The following is a 14,161-nucleotide window of genomic DNA, read 5'->3' on the forward strand; positions in this document are numbered from 1 at the left end:
TTCAAAATTTCATTTGGTGATTGAAATATCTTATTTACTAATTAAATTGCAAGTACTAATCAAGATGAATACAATTTATGTGATTGAGTAATATCATTTCAGTATGATTGGCTGTGTCTGATATTTGTATTCTGACTGTGTTTCCTTCTCAGATAGCAATGCCTCACCAGTGGCTAGAGGGGAATTTGCCTGTTAGTGCTAAATGTGATGTTTGTGACAAAACATGTGGCAGTGTATTACGTCTGCAGGACTGGAGGTGCCTTTGGTGTAAAGCAATGGTGAGAACAAGAACTGTAAATTATCTAAAATTTTCGAAATAAGGGTTTTTTTTAATTTTTTTTTTTAGGAAATGTGAATTCAAAGTTGTGGTATGTAGGATTAAATGTGATTGCAGCTTTGTAGGTGCAGTGGAGGTTGGCTGTTTTCAGACAGTAAATCTTGCTAAGGCGTGTGTCATTAGGAGTAAATGTATTTAGATGCAAAGATAAAGGTATCTTATTATCTAGTACCAATGTCAGATGAGAAGTGGGCATTGTTGTACCGACGAGAGTCTGGATTAATTTGCTGTAGTAATAATGTCTAAAAACTTGTCACTTATTATTTCCAGGTGCACACAGCATGCAAGGACCAGTATCCTCGAAAGTGTCCACTTGGCCAGTGCAAAGTCTCCATCATACCTCCAACGGCACTCAATAGTATAGACTCTGATGGTGTGTGCTTGAACAATAATGGTCTATAATTACTGGTATACACATTTTGTTAACCATTTGCATTGAAGGATATTTTAAGTTTTGCTGAGTTAATACAAATGCAAATTATGAAGAGAATTAGTAGTAGTAATAAAAGAAGAGAAATAAAGTGGGTTAAGGGCTGCAAATACATTTTTATGAAGCTGATCTGCTGAGAGCACAGATTTGGCTCAGAATTCTACTTCCATATGCTGAAAATCAAAGGAAACCTGAAATGTGCCATTTGGAAGCTCGAATGCTAAAGTTTTTTTTTTTTTTTTCAAGTTTCTTTATAAATGTCACTTTCATGTGCAAGATCTAAGGAGTGCGTTTGCTAACATTGAAGATAATTATAACTAGTGATATTGCCCATAGCAGTCAGATCCTTGCTTTTGTTTTCTCATTTGTAGGTTACTATTCAAATCGAATTGCTGGTTGTTTGCTATGAAAAACCTTGTCAGTAATATTTATCTCCATTGTTTGTAAACCTGCCCCTTAGGCTTTTTTGCTTAATAGTCATACTATATGAGACAGTGCCCATACTGTACTAAGGGATCTATGTTTAGTGATGTTGTCCCATTATGATCTACATCCATAATTGCATTGTTCCACTGAAAACATTACTTAAATATTATATTGATTAATGAACAGATGTAAATTGCTATGTTTAACTAACATATATGTATTATGTAACTTAATGAATAAACTGTAATGAATATCTTAATGAAAAGAATTGAACAGGAGGGTAATTTAATCAAGCTTAAGCTTAATCAAGCAAATTTGTTGACAGTGTCTTGAGATCTACTGATCACCAGCTAAAGTCTGCTGGTAGATCTCAATCTACTTTTTGGGCTCCTCTGATAATAAGAAATAGGAAGTGGTCTCGCAATATCACAGTATGTGTTAAACCGTGTATTTGCCCAAAACAACTAAGAGTTAGTGGTTTAGATAGATAAACCTCCTTTCGTTGAGATGTTAACAGATTAGTATGTACTCCACAATCAAAATATTGCGTCTTTTGTTGTTTGAGCTACGTAAATAAATCGATTAATGGCCTGCAAATAGTTGGTCTTTTTAATTTTTGTGTCACACTTAAGCTGGCCATAGACGCAAAGATAAAGTTGTACTAATTGAAGGTTTGTACAATTTTCAGACCGTGTGTGGATTGTCCCAACATTTTTTGTACCATGGCGATCGGTCGTTTAGTCAATCAGATAGGTTAGAAGATTTCTGTAGGCTAACGATAATTTCTCTGCATACATTGTCTATTTGAAGATATCAATGGGTGACTGTGATTTCTATTTTTTGGACATAACTTTAATTTACTTTATTTAAAGGAGAAGGAAAGCTATGGAGGCATTTTAATGCCAATACATTAGACACAATAGTGCAAGATATAACACTATATTTATTCCGCAGAATGCTTTACCTGAGTAAAAAGCTCTAGAAACTCTCTGTTTGTTTAGGATTGCAGCTGCAGTATTAGTTTGGTGTGACATCACTTCCTGTCTGAGTCTCTCCCTGCTCACCAGCTTGGGGCTCAGATTACAGCAGAGAAGGGAGGGGGAGAGGAGCAAACTGAGCATGCTCTCGCCCAGGGCAAGGAGGTTTAAGCTGAAGGCAGGAATTCGATAGAGAAGCCCATGTGTACACAATAGAAGGAAAGAAATGCAGTGTTTCTTTTGACAGAGGAATCTGAATGGTTAGTGGCAGGTCGGAAGATTGCGATGTCAGATCGTTCGTTGGATACAAAGCTAAAATCTGCACTTCTATGGCCAGCTTTAGATGTGACTGAAATTTCAAGGGTCAGCATGTCACTTGAAGGAACTGCCAATTTTAGTTAATGATATCAAATAATGTCATTAGTAAATGTGCAATTTATTCAGTATATGAATATGTTTTGAATGCATTTGCAGGGTTCTGGAAAGCAACTTGCCCACCATCCTGTGCCAGCCCACTTCTAGTTTTTGTTAATTCCAAAAGCGGAGACAATCAAGGGGTCAAGTTTCTGCGGCGTTTCAAACAGTTGCTTAATCCTGCTCAGGTATTCGACTTAATGAATGGAGGACCCCATCTAGGGTAAGGTTTAACATATCCAGCTGTTACATTACAACTCGTAGTTTATTACAAATTTAAATATCATGCCATGGGTAATTTTTGCTTCAAGATGGTAAAACTGACCCTGTTGAGGCACACTGATTTTCCTGGAACCATCTGCAAGATGTTTCTAGGTCTGCAATCTGTAGTAGAGTGGCTTAAAGCAACAACTGCCTAGACTAGGCAGGTGGTTCCCATCCATATTGAGAAGGCAAGGCTTCTGTAGAAACATACAATGCCTCATAACCCTTAGGCTAATGTGACGCGTGGCATATTTATGCCAATCTGCTACGATCTGCCATGCTCCAGCACTATTGACATACCCAGACAACCTAAAACCAGCACTTGTGCTTCAAAGAAATGTGTTTACAGGAAACTTATAGACCTTGCTGATTGTTAACCTAAAAAAACTCACATTGTTTTTTTTTTTTTTTGGTTGTTCTGTGAAAAATACTGTTTTAATAATAAGAAGAAGAAGAAGAAGAAGCCTTTTTAATAATGTGATTACATTCAAATAATAGGGAATACATTGAATATTACAGTAAAAACAAATGTTCTTGTTATAGCCATATACACATGTCTCTATCATAGGTTCGTGTTCTGTTAGGGTTTCTGTTTTTTTCCATGCCTAGTTCTTAGTATTTCTTGCTTCTGCATCTTATACCCTATGATTGTAATCAGTGCCATAAACCTTACTCCATGTAAATATTTTTTTCTTGCCTTTTACTATTACTTATTTATAAATCTGTAAACAAATAAACTTAAACCTTTCTTTTAGAAAGTTAAATACGAACAATACATGTTCTCATTTAATTCATTTGGGGTTCTTTCTTTTTTTTTTCTTTTGTAGGTTACGTTTGTTTCAGAAGTTTGACAACTTCCGGATTCTTGTTTGCGGTGGAGATGGAAGTGTTGGTTGGGTTTTGTCGGAGATTGATAAGCTAAGTTTACATAAACAGGTGAGCTTATGTAAGGCAAGGGAATTGTTACATTCAAAATTAAATAAACATTTTAATATAACTGATACGTTTCTTATTGTACAAAGATGATAAAAATGCCCTGAACATAAATTAAAAACATCACTGTTGTCATGTCCTAAAGGATTCCAGTGACTTTCAACAAATGTTTCTCTATCAAACCCAACGTCCATCTAAGTGTTGGAGGGCCTAGTCTGAAAAAGCCAGAGACTGGGGTTGAGTCTCACTCTCTCCTAGACTTTTCTAGAAACCCAACCTTAAGGCCCATAAGCTTTAAATTTCGGGAAACCCTGTCAAGCAGTACCAGACATACATGTTCTTTAAGGAAATAGGTCACTACTCTTATTTTAAGCGTATGGGTCAATTAAACCACTCTTATTTTAAGCGTATGGGTCAATTAAATCATGGAAATATTTAGTTTTCAGGGAATCTGATAAAAACAACTGTGCTTAATTATATCTGTTCCTGAAACAAAATGTTTGTATCATATTATATACTGGTGCAGTGGGGTATGGGTGGCATTACACTTAACAAAGTTCTTAAGGCAGTTGTTCAGTATGATACTATTAGAAAGTTCTTAATTAAAAATTATTCTTATTGTGTTGGTTATATTATGTATTTTAGTGTCAACTGGGTGTACTTCCACTGGGTACTGGTAACGACTTGGCTCGTGTACTAGGCTGGGGTGCTTCTTGCGATGATGATACACAGCTCCCGCAAATTCTGGAAAAGTTGGAACGTGCTAGCACAAAAATGCTGGATAGGTAATGCACTTTAATTAGATCCTGTTCATTGTACATTAAATGCTATATCATGACAGACAGGACATTGCACTGTGCAGCTTGTGTTCTTCTTGTGCATTTTGGTAGCTTGTGTAAATTCATTATATGCAGGCCTGAGGCGCAGACGTTCTACTTTCAGTCAGCAATTTTCTCAAAGTCAGTTGCAATGATTGGGCTTACTGTATGTGCCAATAACCTACCAATGCAATCGCACTGAATTTTTTACATTCAATTCAAATGTTACAATACACTATCGGGCAGATTTATTATGTGGTGTAATATAATGTCGGAATAATTTGCCACGCACCATCGAGTAAAACACGGCTTAAAAATTGGGTCATTTTTCTTTTTTTCTTTGAGCAACTGCCACTGAATTTACTTACAAAGGTCTGAAGCAGTGTAAAATAACAGCTCCAAATATGGAGTTCTCATGGCATAAAAACACACACCTTGATAAATTCTCCATTTATTCTACACAGCTTTTTACACTGTTTTTCCAACAAACTTAATTTTACAGAGCATAATAAATAGGCCCCTAAGTGTTCGATCCAACGAGCATGGGGTCAGCGTGGAGTATTTGGAGGAAATGCAATTCAAACAAGAAAAGAATGGCAATTATGCTTTTGGGGCATTATAGATAACACCTCTAGAGGTGAGGTGCATTTTCCCATTTATAAGAGTGTAGAGACTGTTGTTTTTAACTCACTATATTCCATGAGAAGGGCAATCAAAACCTGTGTCAACAGCATGTGAACAAAATATGGCAAACAAGCAACTTGGAAAGCTCCTCATTTTTTTGCTTTTTTATATTTTAGATGGAGTATTATGTCGTATGAACTGAAATTGCCAACAAAGCCTTCTATACTTCCCTTATCGTCAGAGGAGGAATCTGAAGAGTGTCAAGTAGGTTCCTATTTTCCACCTTTGCATTTCAGAAAGCAAATAGCTATGGGTAATGTTACATTATACAGGTTTGTAAGACTGTATTAGCAGATTTGCTCAGTATAGTACAAAGTATAGTAGTCAGTGAATGTATGCAGTGTAGGTACAGATAGAGTCATACATTGTAGCTTTTAGCTCTACCTACATTACATTATGAGAGCAATACTTCCATCTGTGATTGTCCCAGAAAATTACAAATTGCATAAAAAAGATAATGCTCAAATACATACTTCACATGTTTTTTAATACATACATACATATGCAAATTTAATAAAAACATACCCTTTGTTAATAAAATTGAACTTTTTTTTGCCTGGGTCAGCATTCATCTATGACACAAGGAGGTGTATTCTTTGCAGAGTTCATCTATTGGTGACTGGATTTTTGGGCCATAAATTTTAGTAACTGGCTGTGATCATCTAAAATTCACTTGAATAGTCCTCAACTCGAAAATTCAAATCGAATTCCAACTCGGAAAAAAATAACCTTAAATATTGAGCTTCAATATTTTTTTTCTCACATTGGAGTCTATGGTCATCATTTTTGCTGCAAAATTTGGCGAAAAATTTCGCTCATCACTACTATTAACATCTTCAAATAGTTCAAGGGAAGTCTGCCATTGACTTTTAAATTAAGGTTTTAGGTGGCGATTAGTCAAATTAGAACTGTTTCCAGGGTTGAGGTGTGATAAATCTCACATTCAAATTCAAATTTGAGTTGGTGGTTTTAAATTTGGATTTGTTTTTGACCAAAAAAAATTAAAAAATGTAAATCTACCATTTGAACCTTAGTAAATCTGCCCCTTGGACTTGGAATTTAATGTTTTCTATCCTCAAGTTTTAGAGTCTAGTCTCTTACAATCTGTAATTTTCCATTTACTGTTTCTAGTTTCAGATATCAGCATATGAAGATTCAGTGGCTACTCATCTTGCTAAAATTCTAAATTCGGACAAACATTCAGTAGTGATTTCCTCTGCTAAGTGAGTCTTTAATTTTCATACAATTTTTCATGCATGTAGCATTGTTTAAAAACTGCTGCACCCTCAATGAGAGTGGGCACAAAATGCTTGTGGTCATGACCATTCCTATATGTTCATGCTTTTTTTTTTTTTATTCATCAAAATGTAAATGACTATATATTATACATTAATATATAATGACATATTATAAATATACTGTTATTTACATAATAGCCATGTAATTTTATTTGAAGGGTTTTATGTGAAACTGTTAAGGACTTTGTTGCAAAAGTTGGGAAGTCTTATGAGAAACCAATCGAAAACTCAGAGGAATCTGAATCCATGGCTTTAAAAGTAAGTGTTAACCATAAAAGACCACTGTTAGGAATGGGCACAGCCAATTCAAGGTACTGTACATCTCATGTTGAATCATTAAGAGGCATCTAAAGGCCCGCACATTGGAGACGTACTACTTACCATAGTACGATCATGCAATTTTACACATGATCAGTGGGGCACACAAAATTGTGGGTGACCCATGATTTTATGTGTGTGTGGGGCAGTATCCCTGTGTTCCCACCCAGCTGCACAAAAAAATGTAGTTGGGGGCCTGGGTCCACAAAGTTAAGCTACTGCTAGAATATAAGACTTGTTAGAAATAAACTGATCATTTTGGATTTTTTTTTTTGTTTCATCACTCTCCTACAAACTAAATAAATTAGTAGCAATTTGAAAGTGATATGGGTAGCTACAGGAAACATCAAAAACAGGACCACTCAATCATAAAAAATGAGCTGTATAGAAGTAAATACATGCGGATCCCTATGTTAAATCCTTAAGAGAACATTGACGAGAAATAATTTGTATTCCAAAGGGATTGGTTTGGAGTATGGCCAAAGCCTTTGTTTTTATATAACAGTGTTTTGTATATTCCTAGAAGGAAAAGACTGTGATGGAATTATTTTATTTTAGTGTTCAACTCTGAATGAAAAATTGGACCTGCTGCTTCAGACTCTACATGCAGAGTCCCAGGCTGCTCCAATACTAGCACATTCCACCCCCCCTATTGTGGAAGAAGAAGTTGAGGAAGAGTTCTCCAGCGAAGACTCCCTGTCTGAAAGCAGAGAACAGTTAGCTGACAGCATACCAAAGTCTTCCAGCCAGAAGTTCTTCAAACCAAGAGAGCAACTCATGCTGCGAGCTAACAGCCTGAAAAAAGCTGTCAGGCAGATAATAGAGCAAGCTGAGAAAGGTGGGAATCTGCTTTTAATCTATGTACTGTAAAACTAATACAATTGGTCACTTTAGAAGCTATAATCCTTTAATGCTACTGTCAAAGTAGCATTGTTATAGGACCAGTAACATTAAAAAGTAAAAATGTTATTTCTAAGTTTGTTCTGTTCATGCAACACCTACATTTAAACTATTTTTGACAACAAATTCCCTATTTTCTGTGAGAGCGTTTTTTAATTTGTAGTCATGTAATCAGTATGAAAATTATTAATGACTTCTATTTATCTTCCTGTGTAAGAACTAAACCCAATGTGTTCAAGATAGCTTATCTCTTATCTGCTATGTAACGCGCCTTTTGTCATTGACAGAGAAGCTTATTTTTTTATAATATATTCCCTAAATATAATATATAACAGTCTTTCCAAAGCAGATACATTGTTTTACTACTTCTGGGTAACATCACATATTTAATTGCATAGCAAACCCTTTCAATTTTTTTGGCGTTAATGCTCTTTTAGAAAATGACACTGAAATTACAAAAAGATTACTATGGCTCTTGTCAGTTTTCTTATTTGTTTTATATAATAATAATGTTTTGTGTGGGCAGGTTTCTGAACAATTCTTGCCCAAATTATGTACAGGCATTCTGCTTTGGCCAAATGGGTTATATTTTGTTTAAACACCTGTATGTTGGTATAGTATAGCATATATGTTTTTTAATGTTAGCCTTAAGTGTTGCCTAAAGGGGACCTGTCACCCAGACATAAAAAGCTGAATAATAAAAGTCCTTTTCAAATTAAACATTTTTTTTATTAAAGCATTCATAGCAGTTGTAAACTCATTTAAAAATTTCAGCTGTCAATCAAATATTGCCTGCCCCTTCTCTATGCAGATTAGGCATAGAGGTGGGGCAGGCAATTACTTGGACTTTCCATTCAGCACTTACTAGATGTCACCGCTCTCCCCACTTTTCCCCTCTCTCTTTAACATTTCATTGTGTAGCCAGGGCATGGGGATGGACATCAGGTCCCCCATTCTGGTGCACAAACAGGATTCTGAGATGATACAAGGCTTGTCTTAATAACAGTGTCCACAAAATGGCTCCTGCCTGCTTGCTATAATTATGAATTCTCAGAACAAAGGAAACAAGATTCAAATAATTGATATAGTGTAATTAAAATTTATTTTGTTTGACAAATGTGATTAAAATAGGATTTGAAATAATTTTTTCAGGTGACCGGTCCCCTTTAAGTACAAGTGCGTCATCCTACCCTGTACTGCAGTCTGAGATGAGTACTGAAAATAACTGCATTATTATAGTGCGTTTAAGATGTTAATTCGGGATGACTTAAATAAGCAATTCTGTTTGTGTGTTTCCTGTAAAAAATAGTGTTCCTTTGCATGCACATGAATTTTATGTAAAACTTTTAAAATTGTTGGTGAATATTGATGCTAGTGTTTCTAATAAACATTACTGTTGCACTGCGTAGTGGTAGATGAGCAGAATGCACACACGGAGGAACAAGAAATCCAGTCTCCTGATGAATACAGGAAGGAGTTGGAGGAATCTAAAGAGGAAGAAAAAGATGAGGACACAAAAGAAAATGAGTTTCAGGAATCTGGTAACTAAATCAAGTCAATCCATCTAGAAATGAAACAGTCTGCAACCATTGTTAATTCTAAACTATGTTATACAGCACATTATTCATTTGCTGTGGGCATTATGTTGTAAACGTTTTTTCATTTTCCCTCTTCCCTCCACTTGCCTGTAGCAATCCTTGCAAACCCTTATTGCTCATTCCAGAACGAGAAAAGAGAATTAGTATGTATTTGAAAGAGTCCTGCCACAACCATTTTGTGCCTTCCTTTCCCATTTTATTCCTAAAGACAACCACTTTTAATACACACATTTACTTTTTACTTTGCCACACATACCTAGGTGAGTACATACTAGACTACATCTTTAGTTAATGACTTAAATCAATTCATATGCTGTGTGTTCTGCTTCATCAGCTTGTATTCCCCAGAAAGCTTTAAATCCTAACTCCTGACGTTTCTGGTTTTGCTTTGTGCCAAAAACGTTAAAACCAGACAACTGTTGGAAGCTTTATAACATACTGTGTTACTAAACATAGATTTTGTATTGGAAAATAATTTTATTGGTGAACTGTTAATAGATTGTATAGGAAAAGTTTTCAAAATTTTTTTGTAATCGGCAGGCAAGGTCCCACCGCGGTCGCCAGACAGATTTATAAGCCGCAGTTCATGTACTCACACAGGCTCGTTTTCTGGGCCACCCTTGGCATCAAGCAAGGAAAACCTACCTGTGTTGAACACTAGAATAATCTGTCCAGGTAATGCATTTAATTGTATTTACTGATACATTTTTAACATAATTTATGTGCTGATTTTTCTAATATAAAAATGATGAATTTTCTTCTTATTCTGTTTTAAAATTCTGTCTGTCTTGCTTAAGGGTAGACACACTTGCCTAGGCAGTGTCCTAGCTGTTTGTACAGCAGCTGTCACCTAAGGGCCAACCACCAAACCACTGCCACTCCCTGCTTCCACTCTGCTACTTACTTTGCTGCTGTACCTCCAGGAGTAAAATTAAAGATGGCCATGCATTACACAGTGGAATGCACAGCAATAGTCTGACGCTGGTCTTACTGCATTAATAAAGGCTGATTATTGAGTTTAGTAGTGCAGCCCAATTTGATCGGCTGGAAGCCATAATAGGACCGTGCCAGGTTTTCATCACAGCCTATTTATGAGTTAATATGGGGATTTTTTTTTTTGCTTGCATTGTGTGATCATCATCCTTTTTTATGCAGCAACAACCCCAAATGGCCAATTGATTATAAATAGAATTAATAGCGAATGGAGGGCACACCAAAACTTTCAAAAAGTAATTAGAGGTGCAAGAACAAATGTTACCCCTACCAAAGGTAACCTATACCAATGTATTTTATCCGTATGTTCGCACACTCGAAACAGACACAATTTAGAGAAAAGGTGGTTCAAAAAAATGATTTTTACTTTTATGCAGAGAAAAATATTTTACATGAACAACGCCATAATGTACATGGCATAATTTATACAATATTAAAAATAGCATACAATATCAACCACCCATTGATTATACATAGCAAGCAAGATATCAACAAGGAGCGGATACACCTACCAGTAAAATGAGAATGGCCCCAACGTTTCGGCACCAAGGCCTTTGTCAAGGGGATTGATTATAAATGGTAAGACCTAATGTCTATGCAAAGTGCTATAGCTGAGGCAAGCAACATCTTCCAGACATGTCAGAATAGACAAGTCTTGTTCTATTAACACAATAAGCAGCTGCTTGGTCCAGTGGTATGGGTCTGTATTTGTTATATTTGCATTTTGTTTTATCCAAAGTTTGAATTTTTTTTGGTATTAAATCAGTTCAGTTTTCTGCTGTATGCAATCTACTAAATATTTGGAACTTTTGTCTCGTTATTTAGGTCTGAAGGCGGGGCTAGCGGCATCTATCGCTGGGAGTTCTATCATCAACAAAATGTTGCTGGCCAACATAGATCCACTGGGGGCTACTCCATTTATTGACCCTGATCCAGATTCACTGTAAGATGTTTTCTCTTGTGAAGGGTATTAAAAATGCAAAAGGGTTCCCCTTAAAAACCGGTATGTTGACAGACCAATGAGTGCTGTCACTTGTACTGTTTATATAGTTAATACTGTATGTATGTATATATGTGTGTGTGTGTGTATATGTATATACACAATGGTGCTTTAAAATTTGTGACAATTTTCTATATTTTTATATGAATGTGGCCTAAAACATCATCTGATTTTCAAACACTTACTAAAAGTAGATAAGAAAACATAGTTACACAAATTAAACAAAAATTATTATATTTGGTCATGTATTTATTGAAAAAAAAATATCCCATAACATATCTGCGTGTTGCAAATATGAATCCTTAGGGTTATCCATGGAATGACAATCAGGTGTGAGTAAGAGACCCTGTTTTATTTAAAGAACGGGGATCCTGCAAAGATGGATCACACATACAGCACAATTGTGGATGTGTATCATGGCTCAAACAGAAGAGGTACTTATGACACCTTTCTGCACAAGGAGGTCACACCAAATACTGAGCATGATTCACTTTTGCCACACACAGATATGTTATTGGATCTTTTTTTTTTCAATAAATTACCAAATTTAATAATATTTGGTTAACTAGGTTTTATTCATCTACTTTTAGAACTTGAAAATCAGATTAGGTCACATTCATTTAAAGTGTTCACAAAATTTCACTCACTGCTGTGTGTGTATATAAACATAAAAAGTAGCTTCACTCGCTCTCAGGATAAACATGCCTGGGTGAACATTGCAGAGTATGATGTGTATGGTAGGATGAAGCAAGGCGCTCTCACAGGACTTGAAAAAAAGTGAAACAAAATAAAGTTAATCTAGTGTAGCAACATTTTGGTCTCCATTGAGAGAGGTGAGACCGGGACAACGGGTCTCAAAAGAGACTGAAACTTTGGAACACAAAATAAACTATTTGTTTATTTTTTTTTACTAACATTCACTTATAGGTAAAGGGATGATATTATAATACATTTTTCAATGTAAAGTAATTCTGTTAAACTTCTACAGGGAAGGGTATTTAGAAAAATGTGTAATGAACAACTATTTTGGAATTGGCCTGGATGCAAAGATTTCCTTAGAATTTAACAACAAGCGAGAAGAGCACCCAGAAAAATGCAGGTAATGAATTGTATAGCAGTGCTGCCTAATTAATGATAAACTGTTACACGGCTCTTCACAATAATATTAAAACAAGCAGGGGTCTAACAACAGATTAAAAATGGTTACAGTAGGGATAGAGTTTTAATTCCCAAAATCCTGATAAGCAATGGGGTGTATTACATATACTTATTCTAATCGTTGATTTTCTTGCTTTCAATCTATTTTGCTTTAAACTGACATGAGGAGACCACAATATAACATTAGAAAATTAGATACATAGATTAATACCCTTCTTGGATAGTTAACCTTTATCTCTGAGATTTTTAGTGTTATATTACACAAATTAATTGGTCAAAGTTTTAGTATTATATTAAACAGTTTAATTGGGCCATGTAAAAAAATAAGTTGCAAACATTGCACCAGGTCTTGTGACCAATTGTGATGAATCGTTTCAAACTGGTGACTAGTGATTGCTACCCACTTGTTACAACTTGTATTACCTCACTCTAGTATACTGAAGCTTGCAACCCAATCTATTTGTTTAGCCTATGATGGGCACCTGTTTCCTGGGTACTAATGTTGCCTAAATTTAACTGGTACAAACACCAAATGAATAGCTTTCAGATTTCAAGTCTCTTCATGCATTCTTACCTTTAATTCTGAAGCATTTTGTTGACTGCTATCTAATGTAGAAACTTTAATATGTAGCTGGGAATAACTGAAAAATGTTTGTTATCCAGAAGCCGAACTAAAAATATGATGTGGTATGGTGTGCTTGGCACTAAGGAACTTCTGCAGCGAACATACAAGAATTTAGAGCAGAAAGTCCAGCTTGAGGTAACTGAGCTGTGATTGTTATGTGCAACTGTGCATTCTTGTGTAAAACCTTAATGTAATGACCTTACTTTACTAAAAAAATCCAAGCAAAAAAGAAGCCTGTGCAACAAAATCCTGTGACAATTTGAATCGTTTAATATGCTTTAATGGTCGCTCGAAAACCACAACTTTTTCGGGTTGACGCACAAAAAACAGCATCAAAATGCCCCAAACCCTCGAAGATCATGAAGACAAGGAACATTTTTTTAATTGTGCCATTGTCTTCTACATGATTTGACAGGTTTTAACTGGAGTATTTTCAAATTTGGCTTTGGATAATAAATCCAGAAAAGGTTGCGCTTTTTTTCCGATTTTTGGAAACAAAAAGCCTGACCAGAAAAATTTGACCTTTAATAAATGTGCCCCAAATGTTTCTGAAATCTGACCAAATCCCAGAGTGATTAAATCCCTACTACTTACTGTATGTCTTTAAGTGAAATGTCACAAAACAGTTTCTTCCATTTTCATCTTCTCTTTGCAGTGTGATGGTCAGTACATCCCTCTTCCCAGCCTTCAGGGCATTGCTGTGCTGAACATCCCGAGCTATGCTGGTGGCACTAATTTCTGGGGTGGAACTAAGGAAGATGATGTAAGTTGCACAAAGCTGAGTTGTTCTGTAAAAATAAAGTGCCAGTTTGTCTGCCTGTACAGACGTATCGGTAATTTGGCTACTTCGCTTAAGATCTTTTTTTTTTCTGAGAATTCTGACTCATATTTCTAAAAGGGTTTAAAAAACTCTTCACCATTTCCAAAGATTTTAACCTCAAGTCTGTATAAATATAATTTGATTTTGGACTATTTTGTTTCAAATATT

At 35.6% G+C, this 14,161-nt stretch overlaps 1 protein-coding gene across 7 annotated transcripts in view; it reads left to right on the top strand.

The window, feature by feature from the left end:
* LOC108709786 (diacylglycerol kinase eta) overlaps window positions 1-14,161 on the top strand; it is a 127,874-nt gene that overhangs the window by 85,896 nt on the left and 27,817 nt on the right. For all 7 annotated transcript variants that reach the window (XR_001934689.2, XR_001934690.2, XM_018249933.2 and 4 more), the window contains 15 exons: window positions 153-278; window positions 608-710; window positions 2,645-2,807; window positions 3,676-3,784; window positions 4,427-4,566; window positions 5,400-5,487; window positions 6,415-6,506; window positions 6,740-6,839; window positions 7,458-7,737; window positions 9,209-9,340; window positions 9,938-10,072; window positions 11,216-11,333; window positions 12,379-12,489; window positions 13,212-13,308; window positions 13,829-13,936. Coding sequence is in view for 5 of the 7 variants with exons in the window: in XM_018249933.2 (XP_018105422.1) it covers window positions 153-278; window positions 608-710; window positions 2,645-2,807; window positions 3,676-3,784; window positions 4,427-4,566; window positions 5,400-5,487; window positions 6,415-6,506; window positions 6,740-6,839; window positions 7,458-7,737; window positions 9,209-9,340; window positions 9,938-10,072; window positions 11,216-11,333; window positions 12,379-12,489; window positions 13,212-13,308; window positions 13,829-13,936 (1,902 nt within the window). In the remaining 2 variants the exon portion in view is untranslated. The remainder of the gene's footprint in view (window positions 1-152; window positions 279-607; window positions 711-2,644; window positions 2,808-3,675; window positions 3,785-4,426; window positions 4,567-5,399; window positions 5,488-6,414; window positions 6,507-6,739; window positions 6,840-7,457; window positions 7,738-9,208; window positions 9,341-9,937; window positions 10,073-11,215; window positions 11,334-12,378; window positions 12,490-13,211; window positions 13,309-13,828; window positions 13,937-14,161) is intronic.

Source organism: Xenopus laevis, chromosome 2S (genome assembly GCF_017654675.1).
Source record: "Xenopus laevis strain J_2021 chromosome 2S, Xenopus_laevis_v10.1, whole genome shotgun sequence".
NCBI classification, from domain to species: Eukaryota; Metazoa; Chordata; class Amphibia; order Anura; family Pipidae; genus Xenopus; species Xenopus laevis.